General features: G+C 46.2%; 2 protein-coding genes across 14 annotated transcripts in view; one reads left to right on the top strand and one right to left on the bottom strand.

Annotated features, from left to right (window-relative positions):
• BOC (BOC cell adhesion associated, oncogene regulated) overlaps positions 1-8520 on the top strand; it is a 247391-nt gene extending 238871 nt beyond the window's left edge. For all 9 annotated transcript variants that reach the window (XM_033211258.1, XM_033211264.1, XM_033211265.1 and 6 more), the window contains 9 exons: positions 386-592; positions 961-1142; positions 1694-1799; positions 2167-2289; positions 4505-4726; positions 5424-5659; positions 5874-5950; positions 6466-6659; positions 7730-8520. In XM_033211258.1, the coding sequence (XP_033067149.1) occupies positions 386-592; positions 961-1142; positions 1694-1799; positions 2167-2289; positions 4505-4726; positions 5424-5659; positions 5874-5950; positions 6466-6659; positions 7730-7917 (1535 nt within the window). In that variant the 3' untranslated portion in view covers positions 7918-8520. The remainder of the gene's footprint in view (positions 1-385; positions 593-960; positions 1143-1693; positions 1800-2166; positions 2290-4504; positions 4727-5423; positions 5660-5873; positions 5951-6465; positions 6660-7729) is intronic.
• Positions 8521-8668: 148 nt separating this feature from the next.
• CFAP44 (cilia and flagella associated protein 44) overlaps positions 8669-20536 on the bottom strand; it is a 149361-nt gene continuing 137493 nt past the window's right edge. For 4 of the 5 annotated variants that reach the window (XM_033211254.1, XM_033211256.1, XM_033211255.1 and 1 more), the window contains 3 exons: positions 18103-18263; positions 15738-15872; positions 9718-12821 (listed from right to left, as the gene is read on the bottom strand). In XM_033211254.1, coding sequence (XP_033067145.1) covers positions 12630-12821; positions 15738-15872; positions 18103-18263 — 488 coding nt within the window. In that variant the 3' untranslated portion in view covers positions 9718-12629. Of the gene's footprint in view, positions 12822-15737; positions 15873-18102; positions 18264-20536 lie in introns of all 5 variants that reach the window. The other variant, XM_033211253.1, reaches the window with a different exon arrangement.

Raw genomic sequence — 20536 nt, 5'->3', positions numbered from 1 at the left:
GGTCTTGCTTCTGTAGGTCCAGGGTTTTTGTGACATTTTCTTGGCATCTCCCATTTAACCACAATGAGGAAATGTAGTTTGGAGCTTTTTAAATAAAAGGCTGGCATCGATGCTGGGATTGCTGACTGGGTGCATCTAGAGAGCAGCAGGGGCCAGAGCGGTGGCCCTTGGGCCTCCACACTCTGGCTTTGCAGAAGGATAGCATAAGGGGTCTTAGCTCACAGCCTTCCCCCAGGAGAGGGCAGCCGTGGGGAGGTCTGACATGAACACCAGTGGGTGGAGGGCTGTGGGCAGGCGTGGGCCCGTCAGGAGCAGGCCAGGCCCAGTGGGCATCCAGCCGTCATCTCACCCTGCTTCCTTCCTTACTGGATACGGTCTTTCCCAGCCCCAGAAGCTCCCGACAGGCCCACCATCTCCATGGCCTCCGAGACCTCAGTGTACGTGACCTGGATTCCCCGTGGGAATGGTGGGTTCCCGATCCAGTCCTTCCGTGTGGAGTACAAGAAGCTAAAGAAAGTGGGAGACTGGATTCTGGCCACCAGCGCCATCCCCCCATCACGGCTGTCCGTGGAGATCACAGGCCTAGAGAAAGGTAGGGGCCTGGCCATGCTATGGCCTTGGCCTGATCCCCCAGCTGCCCCTGACCACCTGGAGGAGGATGACGAGCCTGGGATCCCCTTCTCTCGGCCCAGGCCCTCACCCACCAGCATGCCTCCGTGTTGCTGTCTGTGGTGTTTACCACAGTCCTACAAGCCTTCTGCCTCCCTCCAGAAGAGCATCCAGAGCCATCTCCCCCACAGCTTGGCTCTGAAAATGGCAGGTGTTCTTGTGAGGCCTTTGAGAACTTGCTTTGGGGAAGGGCTGCCCAGAAGACCCTCCAGGTCCTGGGCCTTGAAAGGCCATGGGAGAATCAGAAGGTGTTTCCCAGCTCCTGAGTTCAGTGAGTGTCCCTCTCACCAGGCACCTCCTACAAGTTTCGAGTCCGGGCTCTGAACATGCTGGGGGAGAGCGAGCCTAGCGCCCCCTCTCGGCCCTACGTGGTGTCCGGCTACAGCGGCCGCGTATACGAGAGGCCCGTGGCAGGTCCTTACATCACCTTCACGGACGCGGTCAATGAGACCACCATCATGCTCAAGTGGATGGTAAGTGGGCCTGGCCGTGGACTGCAGCGGAAGACGGCCTCCCCTAAACGCCCTTCCCTGTGTGCCTGGGGATTAGACTCCCCCAAACAGGGCACCTGAAAGCTTCATCAGTGAAATTTGGAAAGCTCTTAGTGGCTGGGGCTGCTCTAGTGGTCTCCTGTTGATTCTGGTGCCTTGACCTGGTAGACCTCTCCCTCCTTGCTGCCCTTCCCCTGATACCACAGGGGATCCCAACACAATTGTTCAGGGCCCCTTCTCAGCCACAGGGGCCCCTCACATGTCCAGGGAGATCAGAAGCAATTGAAGTCTTTGGAGAAATGGCCATTTGTTTCTTCTCTTCAAAAGCTCAGGGACGTCTAGGCTAAATAAAATAATGAGTGATCTTCACAACATTTTTCAGAGAACCTCAGGGATATTATTAGAAATCTTTGCCGGGGCCCCAGGTGAAATTCAGACTCTGGACTGGGGTGGAAGCTTCACACACCAGTGGTTTTGCTTTGATGATGTTTTCTCTGCCTATTGTCAACTTGTTTCTTCTCCATTCCCTATAGTACATCCCAGCAAGTAACAACAACACCCCAATCCATGGCTTTTATATCTATTATCGACCCACAGACAGTGACAATGATAGTGACTACAAGAAGGATATGGTGGAAGGTGAGACACAATTCTGTGTTTATAGCTTCTGTGTGCTATAATTTCCTCCGCTGGGATGGGGGAAAAGGTGTTGGTGAAATCTGGCGAAGCATAAACCTGCGTCTGGAGTGACACAAAGCTCTGAGCTCCATGTCATTGACTCATTCATAATACCCTTGAAGCTATCAGCTTCATGAATCCACATGATGATGGGACAACATGGGTGGACACCTACAACATTTCCTCCAGCGTTCCTCCATACGCCACCCCTGTGCCAGTCAGTGGCATCCTTCCCCACACACTGCACCAGCTGAGTCTGACTATGAGATTGGGATCAAGAAAACCATGTGCACATTGCCATGCACCATTCTCTGACTGTCTTTCCCAGGGGACAGGTACTGGCACTCCATCAGCCACCTGCAGCCAGAGACCTCCTACGACATTAAGATGCAGTGCTTCAATGAAGGAGGGGAGAGCGAGTTCAGCAACGTGATGATCTGTGAGACCAAAGGTGAAGCGCTTGGGGCTCTCTCTCCTGTCTTGGTGTTCCAGCAAGGGAAGGCAAAGTCACCATTCCCTGTGCGGTGTTGGGTCTCTTTTCCAGGAAGACTGTTTTCCACATAACCTCAGACTTGGTCATGTTTTGCTCTCTACTCATTTGTCTGTGCCTAATACTAAATAGGCTATCATGACACCTTCAAGGAACTTGGTAATTAACTCATCCATGAAATCAGGGGATACACCTCATTCTTAAGTTGGGAACTTCCTATAAATACTTTATTCCAGCAGTGATATTTGGTGCTTCCATGGGTTGGTTTATTTAACTGAACTACAATCGCATGAGATGGGAAAGGAAGTGGCCATGAGGAAGCTGCATACTTTAGCCAAGGCCATGCAGCCAGTTAGGGGTAGAGCATGCTTTGGGCCAGGATTATCTTAACTACAAGACCAGACCCTTTCTATTGCACTTAAAACATGTTAAACATAGTCACATAATAACTTGTTAATATTTGCACATTGGTCAGATGGAGAGAGAGCATTATCTCCATTTTGCAGGTACTGAAAGTGAGATAAAGCAGTTGTATTGCAAAGAACATAATCAGGAGAAGATCACAAAGGAATAGGAATAGGGACAGAACAACACATTTTCCTCTCATCAAGGCAACAGCATTCTCTCTTCTGCTTCACTGGCTTTCAGTCATTCGGCAGATCCTCCCTGAGTGCCTCTGTGTCTCTCCCTGCCCTCTTCCATCATGCACACTGGAGGGAGGGCAGATACATGCACAGCCCAGAATCCTGGATCACCTGGTGCAGGGAGTGCCCAGAGGGAGGAAGAGGCTTCATAAAGCCTTCACACTGGTCTGCTGGAAGGACTGAATCTTAGGCCAGGATGAGGAGAGAGTGGCCTGGGGGACAAGGCTGGACATAGCTCCAGAAGGTTGGAGTGTCAGGTACTGGGAAGGAGGTTATGGGAGTGAATGCCCAGGAAAGAGGCCACTGAAGATACTGTGAGATGAGCCGGTGCAGCCAGGGAGAGCGGGGGCCACTCGAGGCTGTGAGGTGGAGGAGGACTGTCAGTGGATTTGTCTGCTGAGATGGGTTACTGGTGACTGCAGGGAATGGGCTGAGGGTTGAGAACTGGGGCTCTAAAGTAAAGGTAAAGAGAAGGGACAGGTTTGAGTCTCTTTTCTAAGGAGATGTCCGTGGGACCAGGGACTGCTTGCACACTAGGGCTGGGAGAGAGTGAAAGGAGTTTCCAGCTGGAAGTACTGCCACTTACTGAAATGGCAACAGCAAGAAGAGAAACAGATTTCATGAGAAAGGAACAAGGTAAAACCACTTGGAGGCTTACCAAGTCTTTAGCTCTTTGGAGACATTGAAATGAAGTGTCTGATAAGAAGCAGGGCTCCTGCCCCAGACAGGGGGTCTGGGTGGGGAGATTTGTTTGGGGGTCTTTAGGATATAGGTGGAAGTCATGGGACTAGGTGAGAATATACAGAGAGTACAGACAGAGGGGAACCAGGAAGGCCTCCCAGTGTCTGCGGAGGCAGACAGCACAGAGAGGGAAGGAGAAGCGTACAGAGCAGCAGAGAGGTGGGGAACATCAGGGGACAGAGTCCGAAAGTCGGGGGAGAAGACGGTCACTAGGGCCAGCAGGGTCAGATGCACCTCCTAATACTCAGCAAAGCTGAAGTGAGGAGCTGATGGCCTTGACTCCACCTCTGAATTGGCATCTCACATGTACTGTGTGTCCCCGTGATTCCCGGAACACCCGTCCCCCTGCTGTGATCCATGCTAATACCTAGTACTTCATGTCTCAGTCCACCAGCAGGTTGCACACTCGGGTGTGGGTAAATTTTTCCATTCCCAATTCTTTTTCTGGCTTCCTGCATTTTAAATACTTTCTTCCAAAAGTTCACCCGTTCTTCCCAAAAGCACTACACCACCTCTGCTGGAAGTACCTGGTCCAACTCTGGTGCATGGCTCGCAGACATCTCAGGCTCTGCTTTGAAATATAAGGTCAGGTCTCCGCCACACCAGATTTCACATTAGACGCCAATTTCATGCTGAGTATGGACGCCATTCAAACAAGAGATTTTTGAGGCCCAATCTAGTGAGTTTGACCCCACTTCCCACACCCAGGGAATGGGGGTATTATTTTTTTCTATTTGTTGTGAAGGAAATATCAAGGAAACATGCTGAAGTGAGTTTTGTCCACAATACAGCTCGGAAGTCTTCTGGCCAGCCTGGTCGACTGCCACCCCCAACTCTGGCCCCACCACAGCCGCCCCCGCCTGAAACCATAGAGCGGCCGATGGGCACTGGGGCCATGGTGGCTCGCTCCAGTGACCTGCCCTATCTGATTGTCGGGGTCGTCCTGGGCTCCATCGTTCTCATCATCGTCACCTTCATCCCCTTCTGCTTGTGGAGGGCCTGGTCTAAGCAAAGTGAGTGAGTGACGCTTTCAGTGGGAGGAGCCTGGGCGGGAAATGGGGGCTCCACTAAGGAGGCCTGTGCCTAGGTCTGCGTCCACAGAAAGCTCAGGCCCGAGTCCCCCGAAGGTCTCTGAGGTCAAAGAACACCTGCCGACTGGACCCCTCACCCCAGCTAACAGACCTTGGCTTGGGGAGGAGGGAGGAGGGAAAGTTGGGCTGTCTTCTCTGCACCTTTGGAGCTCGGGACCTATGCAGTGCTGTCTTCTTTAGTGTCCCAAGCTGCTCCTCTGACCGCATGTTCCTCCTTAGAGTCCATCCTTCCTGTTCGCTGCGTGCGGAGCTGCCTTCAGCTTTCCCCTCTATCCTGGAATCTTTCAGTCACTAATTTCTGCTTCCGATGGCAAGACATCTGGTCAGCTTGCCTCTTCTAAATATTGTTGCTGCTTTTCACTCGCCACTTCCTGCCCCCAAGCCCTGGACCCTGTATCTCCCCCGCTTCTCCCTGCAGAAGAGTCTAGGTGTCGGGTAGAAGTGGGCACACAGAGGAGACTCTAAGAGAAAACGTTCTCCATCTCCTGGGCACTGTCAACTCTCTGCCTGCGTCCTTCGACCCTCTGTGGCCAGGAGCTCCTGAGACCCTCGTGGGGCTTTTCCAACCCGTCCCAGGCTCCCTTGGCCTAAGCACACCTTTGTTTTTCTATCCTTCTAGAACATACAACAGACCTGGGTTTTCCTCGAAGTGCCCTTCCACCTTCCTCCTGCCCATATACTATGGTGCCATTGGGAGGACTCCCAGGCCACCAGACCAGTGGACAGCGCTACCTCAGTGGCATCAGTGGTCGGGCCTGTGCTAATGGGATCCACATGAATAGGGGCTGCCCCGTGGCTGCAGTGGGCTACCCGGGCCTGAAGCCGCAGCAGCACTGCCCAGGCGAGCTTCAGCAGGTAGTGCACTCTTGGGTGTGGATGGCAGGTATGGGACACCCAGGAGGGAGTGACTGGGCTGCCTTGGGGGGCCTCCTCCCTCCTAGGGTCTCAGCCTGGGCTGCTGGGCCAGGCTTTGTTTAGTCAGGAGCAAATGCTCCTGTTGATCAGTGAACACTGGAAAGTTACCTGGACTCCCCGGCGTGGCCATCTCATTACTCTTCCTTTTGAGCAGCAGAATGACACCAGCCGCCTGCTGAGGCGGACCCATCTTGGCAATGGATATGACCCCCAAAGTCACCAGATCACCAGGTAACCACCAGGCCTCTCCCCTTTTACTCCCAAGCCCCACAGCCTCACTTTCCCTTTAGCTCCTCAAATCCAAGGCCAGTCACTGAGAGCCAAGCAGTAGTGCTGTACGCAGGGGTCCCAGCAACCGCCAGTCATGCTCCTCTGAGCCGCTGCCGTAATAGGCGGTTGTTTCATTTGCAGTTGCGATGCCCTTTCTGCCTGGGGGCATGGGTTGGCATCTCGGAATCCTCCCCCACTAGGCAGATCAGAAGCACCCACCACAACTGACTTTGCCCATGGGCCCCTGGACACCTGACTTCACATCCTCCCACATGGAATAAAATGGAAATGAACTAGAATGATCAGTGAAAATGATGGTGTGGTACCTCTTGATGTTCAAAGGGGAAAGCAGTCTTTGCCCCATCTGAGCTCTCACCAGCTCTGATGCCCTCAGACAGGGAGACAGCCAGCAGGGGATGGGGCGACAGGCCCACCCTGCCCGGCCCCACCTCCCCATCTGGGCTTGTGCACTGCAGGGATCCCGAGTCTAGCCCGGACGAGGGCTCTTTCTTATACACACTGCCCGATGAATCCACTCACCAGCTGCTGCAGCCCCACCACGACTGCTGCCAACGCCGGGAGCAGCCTGCTGCTGTGGGCCAGTCAGGGGTGAGGAGAGCCCCCGACAGTCCCGTCCTAGAAGCAATGTGGGATCCTCCATTTCACTCAGGTTGGTGGCAGGAGCAGGGCAGGGAAATTGAACAGGCTGGGGGTAACATGAGGTAGGCATCCACAAGCCAGTAGTAACAGTCTGCAAAGGTGGGGCTTGGTAAGGAGCCAGCCACAGCATTGATGTGGGAAGGATGGGGCATCGAGGGTGGCTGGCCACTTTCCTTCACTGCTGAAGGCCCAGTAGGTCTGTGAGATGTCCAGGTGGGTTCTACTCCAACATGATAAGCTGCGGTCCTCAGCCTCTGAGAAAAAGGCCATTTCTCCATTTCAGAGGAAAAAGCCCTTTTTGGTCTCTGCATTTCAAGACCATTCACAAATACCACTTGCCACTCATTACACTAAGAGGCATTCTCTAATCATTCTGAAATGCCTTGCTTTGTTGAGGCTTGTCTCTTAATTAAGGAATAAGGTTGCCTCAATCATTAAGGAGCCAAATTCTTACAAACATCATAACTCTTTGTACTTCCACAGAACTTTTTCTCCAAGGACTTTGGGGCCTTTTGCACTAAGCACATCCCATTGTCTCCCTCCATGCTAGTCTCCTTGGAAATCAGTGGATCCACTAATGTTTCTTAGCTTCTCTGTGTGCATGCCCATGTATAGGCAGATCCTGGACCCTGTCTCTAGGAGATTAAATTTAAAAGATGCTGGGTCCTAAAGCTCGACCCAGCATCATTTAAACTGGACCGTGTCAGTCTGGGGGGACTGGATTGTGAGTGGGATGATTGTAACTAGAAGCCATAGCAAAGGGTGGACGAGCAGCCTAAACACAGAGCAGGGCTTCCTTGTGCGTTTCACGGGCTCCACTGACTTCATCTGCTCCTGTGGTGTGGCCTCAGTGCTGGAGTCTCTACGGTCCCAGCATGAGTGGGAAATGGGTGCAAGTGGCCCTCCCTGTTTCGATGAGAGACCTCGGAGGGAACAGAAGTGCCCTTGTCTCGGTTGTTTCTGTCCTTTCCAGAGCCAGTGTAGCCACCTCCACCACAGATAGAGATTGGCCCGGTGTCACTGGGTGTTGGCTCCTCGGTCAGTCTGGATTTTAATGGTTCCTACTCTTTCTTCCCTCAGGGCCCCCATGCTGCTTGGGCCTTGTACCAGTTGAAGAAGTGGACAGTCCTGACTCCTGCCAAGTGGGTGGAGGAGACTGGTGTCCCCAGCACCCCACAGGGGCCTACGTAGGACAGGAACCTAGAATGCAGCTCTCCCCGGGGCCACCAGTGTGTGTGTCTTTTGAAACACCACTTCCCACAATTTAGGCAGAATCCAATATCCCAGAAAGACTATATATATATATATATATATTTTTTTTTTTTTTTAAAAAGAAGAGACAGAGAAAATTGGTATTTATTTTTCTATTATAGCCATATTTATATATTTATGCACTTGTAAATAAATGTATATGTTTTATAATTCTGGAGAGACATAAGGAATCCTACCTGTTGAGGTTGGAGAGGGAAAATAAAGAAGCCGCCACCTAACAGGAGTCACCCAGGAAAGCACCGCACAGGCTGGCACGGGACAGACTCCTAACCTGGGGCCTCTGCAGTGGCAGACGAGGCTGCTGGAGGCCCACAGATAAGCTGGCAAGAGGAAGGATCCCAGGCACAAGGTTCATCACAACCACGAGGTTGAAAAGCAAGAGTCACAGTATCACAGCCTGGAGACACCCACGCAGATGGCTGGATCCAGTGCTACTGGAAACAGTTTCCTAAGGTGCCCATGAGAAACAGACCAAGATGTGTACAGCACTATGAGCATTAAAAAACCTTCCAGAATCAATAATCCGTGGCAACATAATGTCTGTAAAAACAAACACTGTAACTTCTAAATAAATGTTTAGTCTTCCCTGTAACCTTCAACTGAGTCATGTGTGAGTCAGCATTTTCTTTAGATGTTAGAATTCAGTCTCTGAGTATTTGAAGAAGATACCCACTTACAATATTTTCAGGTCCTTCAGAAATGAGATCTGGAAAAGGTAGCAAATGTTTCTCTTTTTTGTTTTTTAAAACAGTGAATGTCAGTTGTGCTTGGATTCATACAGAACACATTACTGTTTAGTCCACAAGGGAACCGTTGTACAACAGACCAGGAAAAACAGATTCACAGTTCTCTTACCAACTGGACTTGAGATGAAGTTTAGGTCATATTGAAGACATAAAACTAGTATTTTTTATATAGGTGTGTGTTGAAGACCAAATATTTTCTCCAAAATACTATAGCTAAGTGCTGTGCTACACATGGACATACGGTGCGTGATAAATTCACTTGGTGACTTCCCTTCTTTCCAAAGATACACCAACATTGCCAGAGTAGTTGACTCACTAGTTTAAAATCAACATTTACATACTGTTGTCCAACCAAAGGATCAACCATAGATTAGATTCTTTTTTTAATTGAAATTTTAAAATCTTTATATGTGGAAGTGGAACTAGATGGAGACTGATGTTGGCAAATGAAAACCTTACTACACTTTTTGAGTTTTGGGGCTGGAGAGGGTTGGGGGGGCTGTATTTTCTAGATTTCAGTAAAATTGAGTTACAGATGAAATGCCACTTGAGACAATCTCATTAAGTGAGGGCCAGACCCTGGCTTCTAAACACAAAGAATTCGATCAACAGGGTCCTAGGGAAGCCCGGGGCATTGAGTCACTCTGACTGTTTAGGGCAAGTGCATCCTCTGCTGGCCAAAATAAGTATAGCACCTGCTATTCCTCAGACTTCTGCATCCTTTTTCCATCAACAGCTCAACGTCAGAGAGAACTTCTTGTGGAAATGCAGCGTGGTTTTCAGGAAAGCAGTATTTTAAAAATATTTTTAAAAAGAAGGACTGTAAGGAACAGGTAAATGATAGGAAATGAAAAGCAGAGCAGGGAAGAGAAGAGAAAAAATAAGATACTGTGATTTCAGACAACCTGGCATCACGGCCCAGAGCTCACTTCTGAAGTGGGTAGGGCTGAGGCTCTCAGTCATTGCTTTGCTATCCAGAGGCCTCCCAATCTGAGCTGTAACTCACCTTCTAGCCACACTGGTTTTTTACATTTTTTCCTTGGTTTTTTTCTCCTTGATGATCTAAGGTAGTTGAAAAATGAATTTTGGTGAACTTGTCTGAAGTGATATGTGAAACATCTGCTTTCTGCACAGCACTGGAATCATAGCACTCAATGGTTTTAGCTCTAAAGAACTGTTTAGCGCGTGGCTCACAGCCCTCCCTCAGTGGGGAGCCCGCTGTGGTAGGACAGGCTGGCAGGCAGGCATGAGCCACTCCTTGACTGAAGTTGTGACAGAGGGGCTGGACTCTGCGGTTTCCTTTTCTTCTAATGCTGAGATTGATCATCGGCGATACCATGGATGAGAGTTCAGAATAGCCAAGTGATATGAACAACTGACCCACAAGTAACTCAGTGTAGGCTGATTTTTGGCCTCACTCTCAGAGGTGAGGCTGCTCCTCTGGGAGCACAGCAGGAGGCAAGAAAGTGTGCCAGGAGCAGGACAGCTTCCCAGCCACCCACCCATGCCACACCTTGCTGGTCTACTTGGGTTTGAAGCTTAACTTCCCAAAGATTCAGGTGCTCTAACTTAACTACAGATTTAAGACTAAGCCTGGAATCAAGCTGAAATGAACCTAAAGCTATCAACGTATTTTGTCCAATTCAAAATAAAGTAATTGAGTATTAACTGTCTTGTCAATTCCGCAAACATGTGGAATGAAGCCCTGAATATTGCAGAATTAACTAGTGATTTAGTCTAGCTCAGTTTGGGAATAATTATCCCGATTAGTTTTCCTCTCAGTTGAAATGCGCAGCGAATCCTGACGTGGCTCTTCCATAGACTCTAGGTTCATTCTTGCTGCAATCAGAATCAGAATTTCAGAATGGGATCCATTCTACCAGTCCTTCATTTGTCAGGTAATGAGGCCCAGGAAGATAACATAACTTCTCCTGATTCTCTTACCAAGGGGATGATATCGCCTCTAGACCTTTCTCAGAGACCAGCCACTCTCTCTAGGTAGCTGCTGCTTGCAGCCGCCAGCCCCTACGAAGGCCCCCGTAACCCTCACCTGACATTTACACCCTGTTCAGCCCCCTCCCACATCAGATAGGGTCAGCCTGTGACCCATATGACAATAGTGACGGTATGTCACTTCTGGGTTTGGGCTGTAAAAGACTGTGGCTCTTGTGTGCATCATTCTCTCTTGCTCTCTCCCTCACTCTTGGATCACTTGCTCTGGGAGAAGTCATGTCCTGAGAAGCCCTATGGAGAGGCCCACATGGCGAGGAACTGAAGCCCTGCCTAATGGCCAAGGGAGTGAATTTGTTAGTAGCCCCTCCAGCTCCAGCCAAGCTTCAGATGGCTGCAGCCCCAGCTCCTAGTGTGACTGCAACTCCATGAGAGACCCTGAGCCAGAACACCCGGCCAAGCTGTCCCCAGATGCCTGGACCTCAGAAACCCTCTCACTCCTGGGTCAGATCATAAGTTTGTTGTTTCAAGCTAAGTTTGGGGGTAATTTTTTACCACAATAAATAAGACACTCAGGGCTGTGACTTGCATATTTTAAAAAATACTCGAAAGGCACACATGGTTTAAGATATACAACAAAGACAGTGATTTTTAAAAAATAAGTGGGTGCTCTCCAGTAGAGAAGTGACTACATCAGAAATTAATGGTGACAAGTGAAAACAATAAGGTATTCTGACCTCTTAAATAGGAATATGAAGGAATCTTAGGAAGAAAATAGGCCAAGTGGCCACCTCTAAGAATATTCTGATGTACAAAGAAAGCAAGTCCTGTCTCTAATTTTGGGGGGCAGATTAGCAGGTTAATCACAGGTGAGGAAGACTTGGCATTGCTGAGTTCCCTTCTATATTTATGCAATGTTCCCTTCTTCACCCAACCTTCTCGGTGACCAGCTTATCCTGGAACAGCCTCAATGGAGTCGCTCATTAATATAAAGGTCTTAATCTAAAGAGCTATGCTCTGTTACTAACAGGATCCCAAATGTCAGTGAGATTATCCTTCAGTGGTTACAGCCATGAGCTTCAATGAGCACTTATCCCCAAACCAAAAGGATCCTCTTAAATTAGTTTAAAATGTTATGTGTAATCAAAAGTGATGGTGAAAGATGATCTCTAAGGTAAATCTATTTCATTGTCTCATCATCTATATCAAAACCAGCAAATGGCCCAAGTAAAACCTGAAGAAAATGGCAGAGGACATGAGAAACTATGGGGAAAACTTAGAATTCTGATGGAGTTGCAGAAATCTTTAGAGAAAAGCCTCCTTATTGACTGTTTTATTAAGCACACTCCTCTGCTCCACTCAGAACTGAGGAGTCTACAAAAACTGGGCTATCCAAGAAGGCTGGTTATATTCCTGCTTTCTGCCAACCCAAAGCAAACTGCTCTGCCATATCTGTTTGTATTTCCTGACTCCCGAGCCCTCAAATAACTGCTTTATGAAGTCAACAAGGCCAAAACTGAAATTTGCAATTCTGCTCTAAGATATAGTTGGCAAAATGTCTTTTTCTCCTGCATCCTCTCAGAGAACACTTAATGACATCTAAATTTATTTTCTAAGGATCAAGAAAACAAAGTTTTCTCACGAATTGCTGAATGATAGTTTTTCTTGCCAATGGCTAAAAATTCAGCATACCCCCAAATCGAATTTTCCTAAAACAAAATATAGTACAGATGATTTACAGCAATCATGAAACAGCCTTCTGAGACTTCATATTCAATCTAGTAGGTTCGAAACATCTAAAATGATTCAGTTTCATAACAGAGGTCGGGTGCTGCATTCGGTTCTAAGATAACCAAATTGTAGAGAGATTCTTAAAGCTACGTGACTGGATCTGGTTTTAGACTTTCAAACAAGTTAACTTTAAAGTAATAAGATTGTTGGAGGTGACGAAGAGACAGAACTTCAGGTGAGTTATGTCAGAAATCTTGCATGGGTTTGCAAAAACAGCAAACTCAAAGGTCCACGGGCTGCATCTCTTTCTCTTGTGGAGACTGAATGGGGGGGAGGATAAGACCACCTTTCCTACGCAAAAGAGCAATCTCCTCCTTTAAGGCTGAAATCCTTTCCGCCTGGAGTTGGATCAATTCAGTGACCTCCTCTCTTGCCACAACATCTGCTTCCCGAAGGCCCTGGAAGGCATTGCCCTGTTGAAAGAAAACAGCTCCCTGTTGAAGCATCATTTGGCATGTGAAAAACTCCATGCCTTTATACTGTGATGAGTGCTGGCCTGACAGTCACCCTAAACAGCCACTGCTCCTTAATCTTAGGAGGCTTCAATTCCTCTGCTAGAATCCCACCATTAGAAATGTGTGCCTTTGGACTAATGAACAACTCTTCAAGTGCAAATCCTCTTTGGATGAGTATACTTTAAGCTAGCTATCAGTCATTCATTACCTGGAGAGCTCATCACTGGAATAATAAAAGACAAAGTATGTCTTTCTTTTTCTGTACAGCCCGTATTTTGGTTCCCAGAATGAAATCTTCTGTTTCCTCATCTGAGTTATTTCCCTATCCCACTGAATCCTACTCATGTTTCACACATCACTTTCAGGGAGGCCTTCTTTGCCCCATGGACTAGGTTAGGATTTCCTGCTTTCTGTTTTATTGAAACATCCATTATACATATACATCACTATAATTTACAGAATATTATATGGTTCATTCTGAACCATATAATATTTATGATATTTGACCATTTTTTAAATCTAAAAGAATGGCAACTTAGTATGGCATGACCAAAGTGCTTGTTTGGTACCTATCTTTCTTGCTAGATGCTGGCTTTTAGAAACAGGGCCCCATATGACTAAGTCTCACCACTCTGCCAATACCTGCCCTAGTGCTTTCTACATAAGCAGATGCTCAATAATATTCAAATGCATGAATACATCTGTGAAACGAAACACATAATACTTGTGTGATGCCCATTCTGTGCAAAGTGCTTTGCATATGCTCTGTTATCTAATCCCCAAAACGACTCCGAACTGGGTGGTATCATTCCAGTTTTACAGATAAGGACACTGAGATTCAGGGAGTCATTAACTGGCCAAGTCAAGCTAGAATCAGGTTGCCTGATGCTAAAAGTCTATACTTTTTCCGTTACTCCTATGTACTACAGCAGACCTTCATAGTAAGTAAGGGTTACCCAGCACCCTCTGTCTCTTCTCACTTGCTCACTTTTATTTTAGAGGCCATGAAAGCTAAACACTAACCTTACCCATTTTCTCTTCCAGCTAGAGAGAGCTAAGTAGATATAATCTGAAACTTTTGCTCCTTAATAAAAGGGACAGAAGAGGCTGGTGCATGGATGTGAAACATGGGAGCTGAAGCAGCTGCTGTGTGACTTTGAAGGAAACTTAGGGAAATCACAGAGATACGGGCTCTGGCATCATGGTCCTACAAAACCAAAGCCTGTAGTCATCTCCCTCTAGACTTCTTGTCAAGTGAGAAAAATGACTCCTATTTATTTAAGCTACTCTCAGTAGGGCTTTTGGTTACTTGTAGCTAAAAGCATGCCTCATACACCAACTCATGCCGAGTCATTCCAGTGGGTTATTTTGAAGTCACCTCACTTTCCCCCCTTCTCCTCACCAGACTCAATCAAATTTTGGCTATTCTTACTTTGAAATTACTTTTGACATCTGACACATTTTTGTTGTCACCAGCTATATCCCAATTCACGCCTACATCATTGTAAGAAGCAATGGAGTCAGCCTTGGAGGCAGACAAACCTGAATTTCAAAACTAACATCACCATGCATTAGCTCTGAGAGCTTCAGCAAGTTACTGAGCTCCTCTGAGCTTTAGAAAGTAGTGTTTTGAGGATTAAATGAGATATCCTATGTGAAGAGGCCATACATGTAAAGATATACTGTGTAAAGAGACAGATACTAGTAACTTCCTCTCCCATTCAACTGATCTCCTGCCTCTAAGCTGTTTCCTCTCCAACGTACCTGGACTGATCAAAGCAGCTCAACACATGTTGACTGACTGCTCAGTCTGTGAAGATTTGGGTTAGGTATTAACCTTCTCAAACACTGCCTTGATCCTTCACTCAAAAGTTCTTCAGTGGAAAAAGACCCCTCAACATTCAAATTCTAGTCTTCTTTCACATCTAATCTTCAATTACAAGCCTTCCTAATCCTCCTAATTCACTTTTCATGGAATAAACAGCATTATTTCTTACTTTGGGACTTTTGTTTAGACCAATGATTCTTAAACTCTAGTGTGCTTCAGAATCGCCGGGAAGGCTGGTTAATGCAGACTGCTGGGCCCCTCTCCTAGGGCTTCTGAAGCAGTACAACTGGGTTGGGGCCTTAGCACCTGCATTTCAAACAAGTTCCCAGGTGATGCTGATGCTCTTCTTCAGAGGACCAAACTGTTAGAACACCTAGCTTAGACCATTTCCAGGGTGCTGAAAGAAAATATAAAGCAAAGAAGACCAAGAGAAACAACTGGCCTTTTTGCAGGTGATATTGTTAAGTATATAACATAGAGTTTAGAATATGCTATACACGTGTTAGGTTCATAGAGGGCAAGACTTGGATTGGGTAAATATTTATTAAGTATTATCCACCACACACAATGTATTAAGTATAATGTTAGGCTGGCTAAATATTATATAATAGCAAGCTGAAACCCACACAAAGTAACAAGCGTTTTAACAAGATAACCGGGTAGATTTCACCATTCAAGATGCCCACTTCAAGTCAAATGAAATAAGCAGATATTGGAAATAGATGTTTGACACCAAATTCAGGGAATATAATGGTGTCATTATTTATACCTAAGTAACCTTACACATCTCCAGGACCAAAGCAATTCTACTGATTAGTACGTATATGAGTTCATGGCACCCAAAAGGCGTTCAATAAAGCTAGTCCCTCAGGCCCACTGTAATGTGGCTAACACCAACTCAGTGTCCTCAGGGATGCAGATGGCCTGGAAGTGGTCCAAGATCAAGCAAGGTTTGTTTAAATGCTAGTACTTAACATTCTTGTGAGTAGCTCCCTTTAACAGAGCTTCCTCAATTCTGGAAAAGGGTCTGAAGAAAAAGAACATACCTGCTGATTCTGTAGTGTATTCAACCGAGAATCAAGTTTCTTCTTTTCAATACACAAATCATTCATCTGATAAAGCTTTCTGGTGTGTTCTTTTGTCTTCATCATCAGTTCCCATCGCATTTGAGCAATCTTTTCCTACCAGGGTAGGAAGATGCAAAATAGATGTAGGGAATAAGAGAAGAAATGAAGAAAAATGAGTGTCCAGATTTGGTCAAAATTGTCAGGCAAATGGAACAATGTGCCCATATGAAAATATAATCAGAAGCCAATAGGAAAATGCAACAGAAACAATTGCATTGGGCCTGGTTTGATAAAAGATAAAAATGTAAGCATGCTCAAGATTAGGAGTAGGTAGAAATAAGATAGATATGGACATCATTGTATTATTGAGGAATGAAATCACTATGCATATGGATTGCTGGTACTCATTACTTAAAAGGAAGGATGATAATTTAAGCAGCTAACTTTTCTATATTGCTCTTTCTCCATCCTTCCCCAGTCTTGGCCCCGGATCCTTAAGGTAGATGGCTTGAATGGCCACACATATGTATAATGGCTTTCTTTTGTTTTCTTATTGCTCCATCAGTTGCTCACTGCAATCTCAAACTTCTGGGCTCAAGTGATCCTCTGCCTAAGCCTCTCAAATAGCTGGGACTACTGGTGTGCAACACCACACCCAGCGAATTTTTTTATTTTTTGTAGAGACAGTGTCTCACTATATTGCCCAGGCTTCCAACAAATTATTTTAGATTGCATATATTATCGCCAACATTCCCTTAATAGGGACCAGTCCCACTGACATGAACACTATTTGCTTCTTTAAAGTACAGTGGTACATGTTGGATTGGAAAAGTTGAGATGGAGCCATTAGACAACACAGCACTAGGAAGCTCTCCTCCTACCCCATCTGCTAATGAGGTAAGACAGGAAACTGGAGAAGTCATCATGATTTCATGGACTTGTAAAATCTTTTTTTTTTTTTTTTTTTTTGAGGCGGAGTCTTGCTCTGTCGCCCAGGCTGGAGTGCAGTGGCGCGATCTCAGCTCACTGCAAGCTCCGCCTCCTGGGTTCCCGCCATTCTCCTGCCTCAGCCTCCCAAGTAGCTGAGACTACAGGCGCCTGCCACCTCGCCCGGCTAGTCTTTTGTATTTTTAGTAGAGACGGGGTTTCACTGTGTTCGCCAGGATGGTCTCGATCTCCTGACCTTGTGATCCGCCCGTCTCGGCCTCCCAAAGTGCTGGGATTACAGGCTTGAGCCACCGTGCCCGGCGGACTTGTAAAATCTTTGTGAAAGCTCCTACCACTGAATCAGGCTGGAACAAGGGCATGGCTCATCTCATGGCTCAGGGAACAATATGTAGGCATTAACATCCTCTAAGACTCTGTCAGCCAAACAGTCTATGACTTGTTACCAAATTTATTACTTAAAGGTGTTTCATCATTTCCAAATTGGCACAGCATGCAAAAGTCATACAGTAATACAATTCCAGCCTGAGAGGAGAGCCACTCCATTTCTAAAACTGTCAGAGTAGTTATACTTTTTTTAAAAAATTTAGGTTCAGGCATACATGTACAAGTTTGTTACTTAGGTATATTATATAATAGTGAGGTTGGGTTTCTAGTGGACCCATTACCCAGATAGCAAATGTTGTACCTAGTAGGTAATTTTTCAACCCTCACCCCCACCATCCTCCCCTGGATGCTGGAGTCCCCAGTGTTTATTATTTTCATCTTTATGTCCACATGTACCCATTCTTTAGCTCCCACTTATAAGTGAGAATATGCAGTATTTGATTTTCTGTTTCTGAGTTATTTCATGTAGGATAATGGCCTCCAGCTCCATCTGTGTTGCTGCAAAGGACATGATTTCATATTTTTATGGCTGCATAGTAATCCATGGTATTCTATATACATATATATACATACACACATACATAGCACATTTTCTTTACCCAAATGCGGTGAGATGATATTTCATTTTCTCATTGTGGTTTTAATTTGCATTTCTCTGATGATTAGTGATGTTGAGCATTTTTAAATATAATTTTTGGCTGCAGAACATTTATACATTAATGTAAGTCTCAAAATGGGACCTCTCCATAATCTTTCATCCATTTCACGTCATATTTATATGCACCCTGGACCCCAAAACCTAGTGCTGGTGCTCCCACTCCAAGATAAACAAGTCCCTCTAACTAAGTGAACAGTAAGGAAGCTGAGACAGGCCTAAGATCCCGGGGCAGCCAAAGGGGGCTCACAGACTGACTCCAGCTACACAGCTGCTTCCCGGTACCACTTCCTGCTCCCTGGGATTTCTTGCCTCCAACCAGATTCAACCAAAGATCACCTGCCTTCTCCTCCTTACCTCCCACATCTTCATCTCCTTCGCATTCGCTAGCTCCTTTCGAAGTTTTCTGATCTTCAGTTCTTCAAGTGTTGTATTAACAGAAAGCGTCTGAAGGGCTTCCAAGTTTACCACACGGCCAAACTTGCTGATCATGAGTTGACGGACTGTTTCCTCCATTTCTAAAAGAAGACAGTCACTGGCTCAGGTTGTTCAATGGCTTCCATTGTTATAAATGAACACCAGGAACAATAAAGTTCTAAGGAACTGCTTTTGCAAGACAGTGAAAGATTTTATGTCATCAGTGATTTTTCTTCTGTGATTTTTTTGCCTGCTGCTTTCCTCATTTAAAATGCCCATTCAATATTGTCTTTTCACCTTCTGAATCCTGTATAAAACTGACTCAATGTTCCCAAGTGGCTCACAGACTGATCTGCCCCTCCTCAGACTGTTAACAGGCACCGACTAGATTATGAGCTTGTCAACTTTTTCAAATATGGCACTTCACAGCATCTAGTATTAAGAACAGAGCAGGCACTTCAGAGAAGTCTCCATCTTACTCCAAGAAAATAATGACAGTCCCTTTGGGAATTCAGAAGGCCCTGCATTGTCAGCCTGCCTACCCTGCTTTCTCTCCCCCCTGCTTTCTCATGCCTCTCCTCCTTACCACCCTACTCTAGACACACTGGCCTCCTCTGTGCTTCTCAAACATGCCAGGCTCGCCCCAGCCTCCTTTCCTCCGATCTGAACTGCTCTTCCCCGGAGATCCACATGGCTTGCTCCTCCCAGCCCATTTTCTAAAAGCAAGCTGACACTGGAGCTGTGTCTCAGGGCAGGCTCTTATCCTCTAGCCAGGGAGAACCGCGTTTGATCAGGCGTGCTGCCTTTCCATGGAGCCTGTCCCTGCCCCCGCCGACCTCAGCACTCTTTTTCTCAATCCATGTTTAATTTTTCTTCTTAGCAATTATCTAACATGTCATATCTAACATGCAATATCTTTTACTTTGGTTTTTGTCTTTCCCCAATGTGAGAACACCAGAACACCTCTCCAGGAAAACATGATCTTCCAACAGGACTTTCTCAATGACCAGACTCTCCCCTGAGCAAAGTCTGAAGGCCTTAATATGTAGTGAGATGACTCAATTATTTTATAGTGCAGAAATTAGTATTTGGGCATAACTGTTAGGATTTACGTTTGAATTAGAATAGTACAATTGGCATGGCTGCCGTTATGCGCAATCCAGGAGAGGCTATTCACTTTCTATCCTATGTGAGTGTTACCCCACGGACATGTATAATGTGGTAGCCATGATAATCAGTGATGCAAATGAAATGATGAATGGATGATGTGCACGTGTGCTGGCCTGTGGCTGCCTGCCTGGCCTCCTCAGTGAGAGCTTTGATTTCCCCTCAGCCCCACCCCTATGCAAGGGGTTGCCCTCGCGCACAGCAGCCTCACATACCAGAACATGTACTCTGATCCTTGCCAGCTCCATTGTGGAGCCAGCCCAATGTCCTTCTCCTGAGCTGACGAGGCCAGGTAATGCTCACTAGGGACATAAAGTCTGCTGGAACACTTACTACCCACGTTCCCCATCGCCATGGGCTGTGCTCTCCCTAGAATGGAGAGAACTTTCTCCTTCTCACCCTCATGTTCTAGGCTCTCCTCTTCTTCCCCATTGGATCTAGGGATGGAGAAAGGCAACAAGCTAACTGCAGTGTTATTCATCACTTCTAAGCCATATGGTCCAGCCATATATCCCATTTCTGGGCACACATCCAGAAGAAATGGAAGCAGAGACATAAATAGATGTTTGTACACTCATGTTCATCACAGTACTATTCACAATAGCCAAAAAGTAGGAAGCAATCCAGCTGCCCACTGACAAAATGTGGCATGTACATATAATGTAAACAAAATGTGGCATGTACATATAATGGAATATTATTTGCCTTAAAAAGGAAGAAAAGTCTGGCACACGCTACAGCATGGATGAACCTGAAAGACATTATGCTAAATAGAATAAGCCAGTCACAAAAAGACAGACTGTATTATTCTCCTCATTATGAAGTACTTCGAGTAGTCGAGTTCATAGAGACAGAAAGTAGAATGGCAGTTTCCTGGAGCAGAGGGAGAGGAAAATGGGAGTTACTGTTTAGTGGATATGGAGTTCAGGAAGATGAACAGTGTTCTGGAGATGGATGGTGGTGATGGTAGAATAATCATATGAATGTACTTAGTGTCATTGAACTGTCCACTTACAAATGGCTAAAATAATAAATATTATGCTTTATATATTTTACTGCAATTTAAAAAACAAACTTAGAAATTATTAACCCTAAAATAAAAGATTGATAAATTAAAATCACATAGTTATGGTTCATCAAAAGCCACCATAAAACAATCAACAAAGTAAAAAAGACAACTCACAGAATTGGAGAAAATATTTGCAAA

Source organism: Trachypithecus francoisi, unplaced genomic scaffold (genome assembly GCF_009764315.1).
Source record: "Trachypithecus francoisi isolate TF-2019V2 unplaced genomic scaffold, Tfra_2.0 Lachesis_group0, whole genome shotgun sequence".
NCBI classification, from domain to species: domain Eukaryota; kingdom Metazoa; phylum Chordata; class Mammalia; order Primates; family Cercopithecidae; genus Trachypithecus; species Trachypithecus francoisi.
The sequence above is the reverse complement of the archived record's forward strand: the minus strand, read 5'-3'. Positions and strand labels throughout refer to the sequence as shown.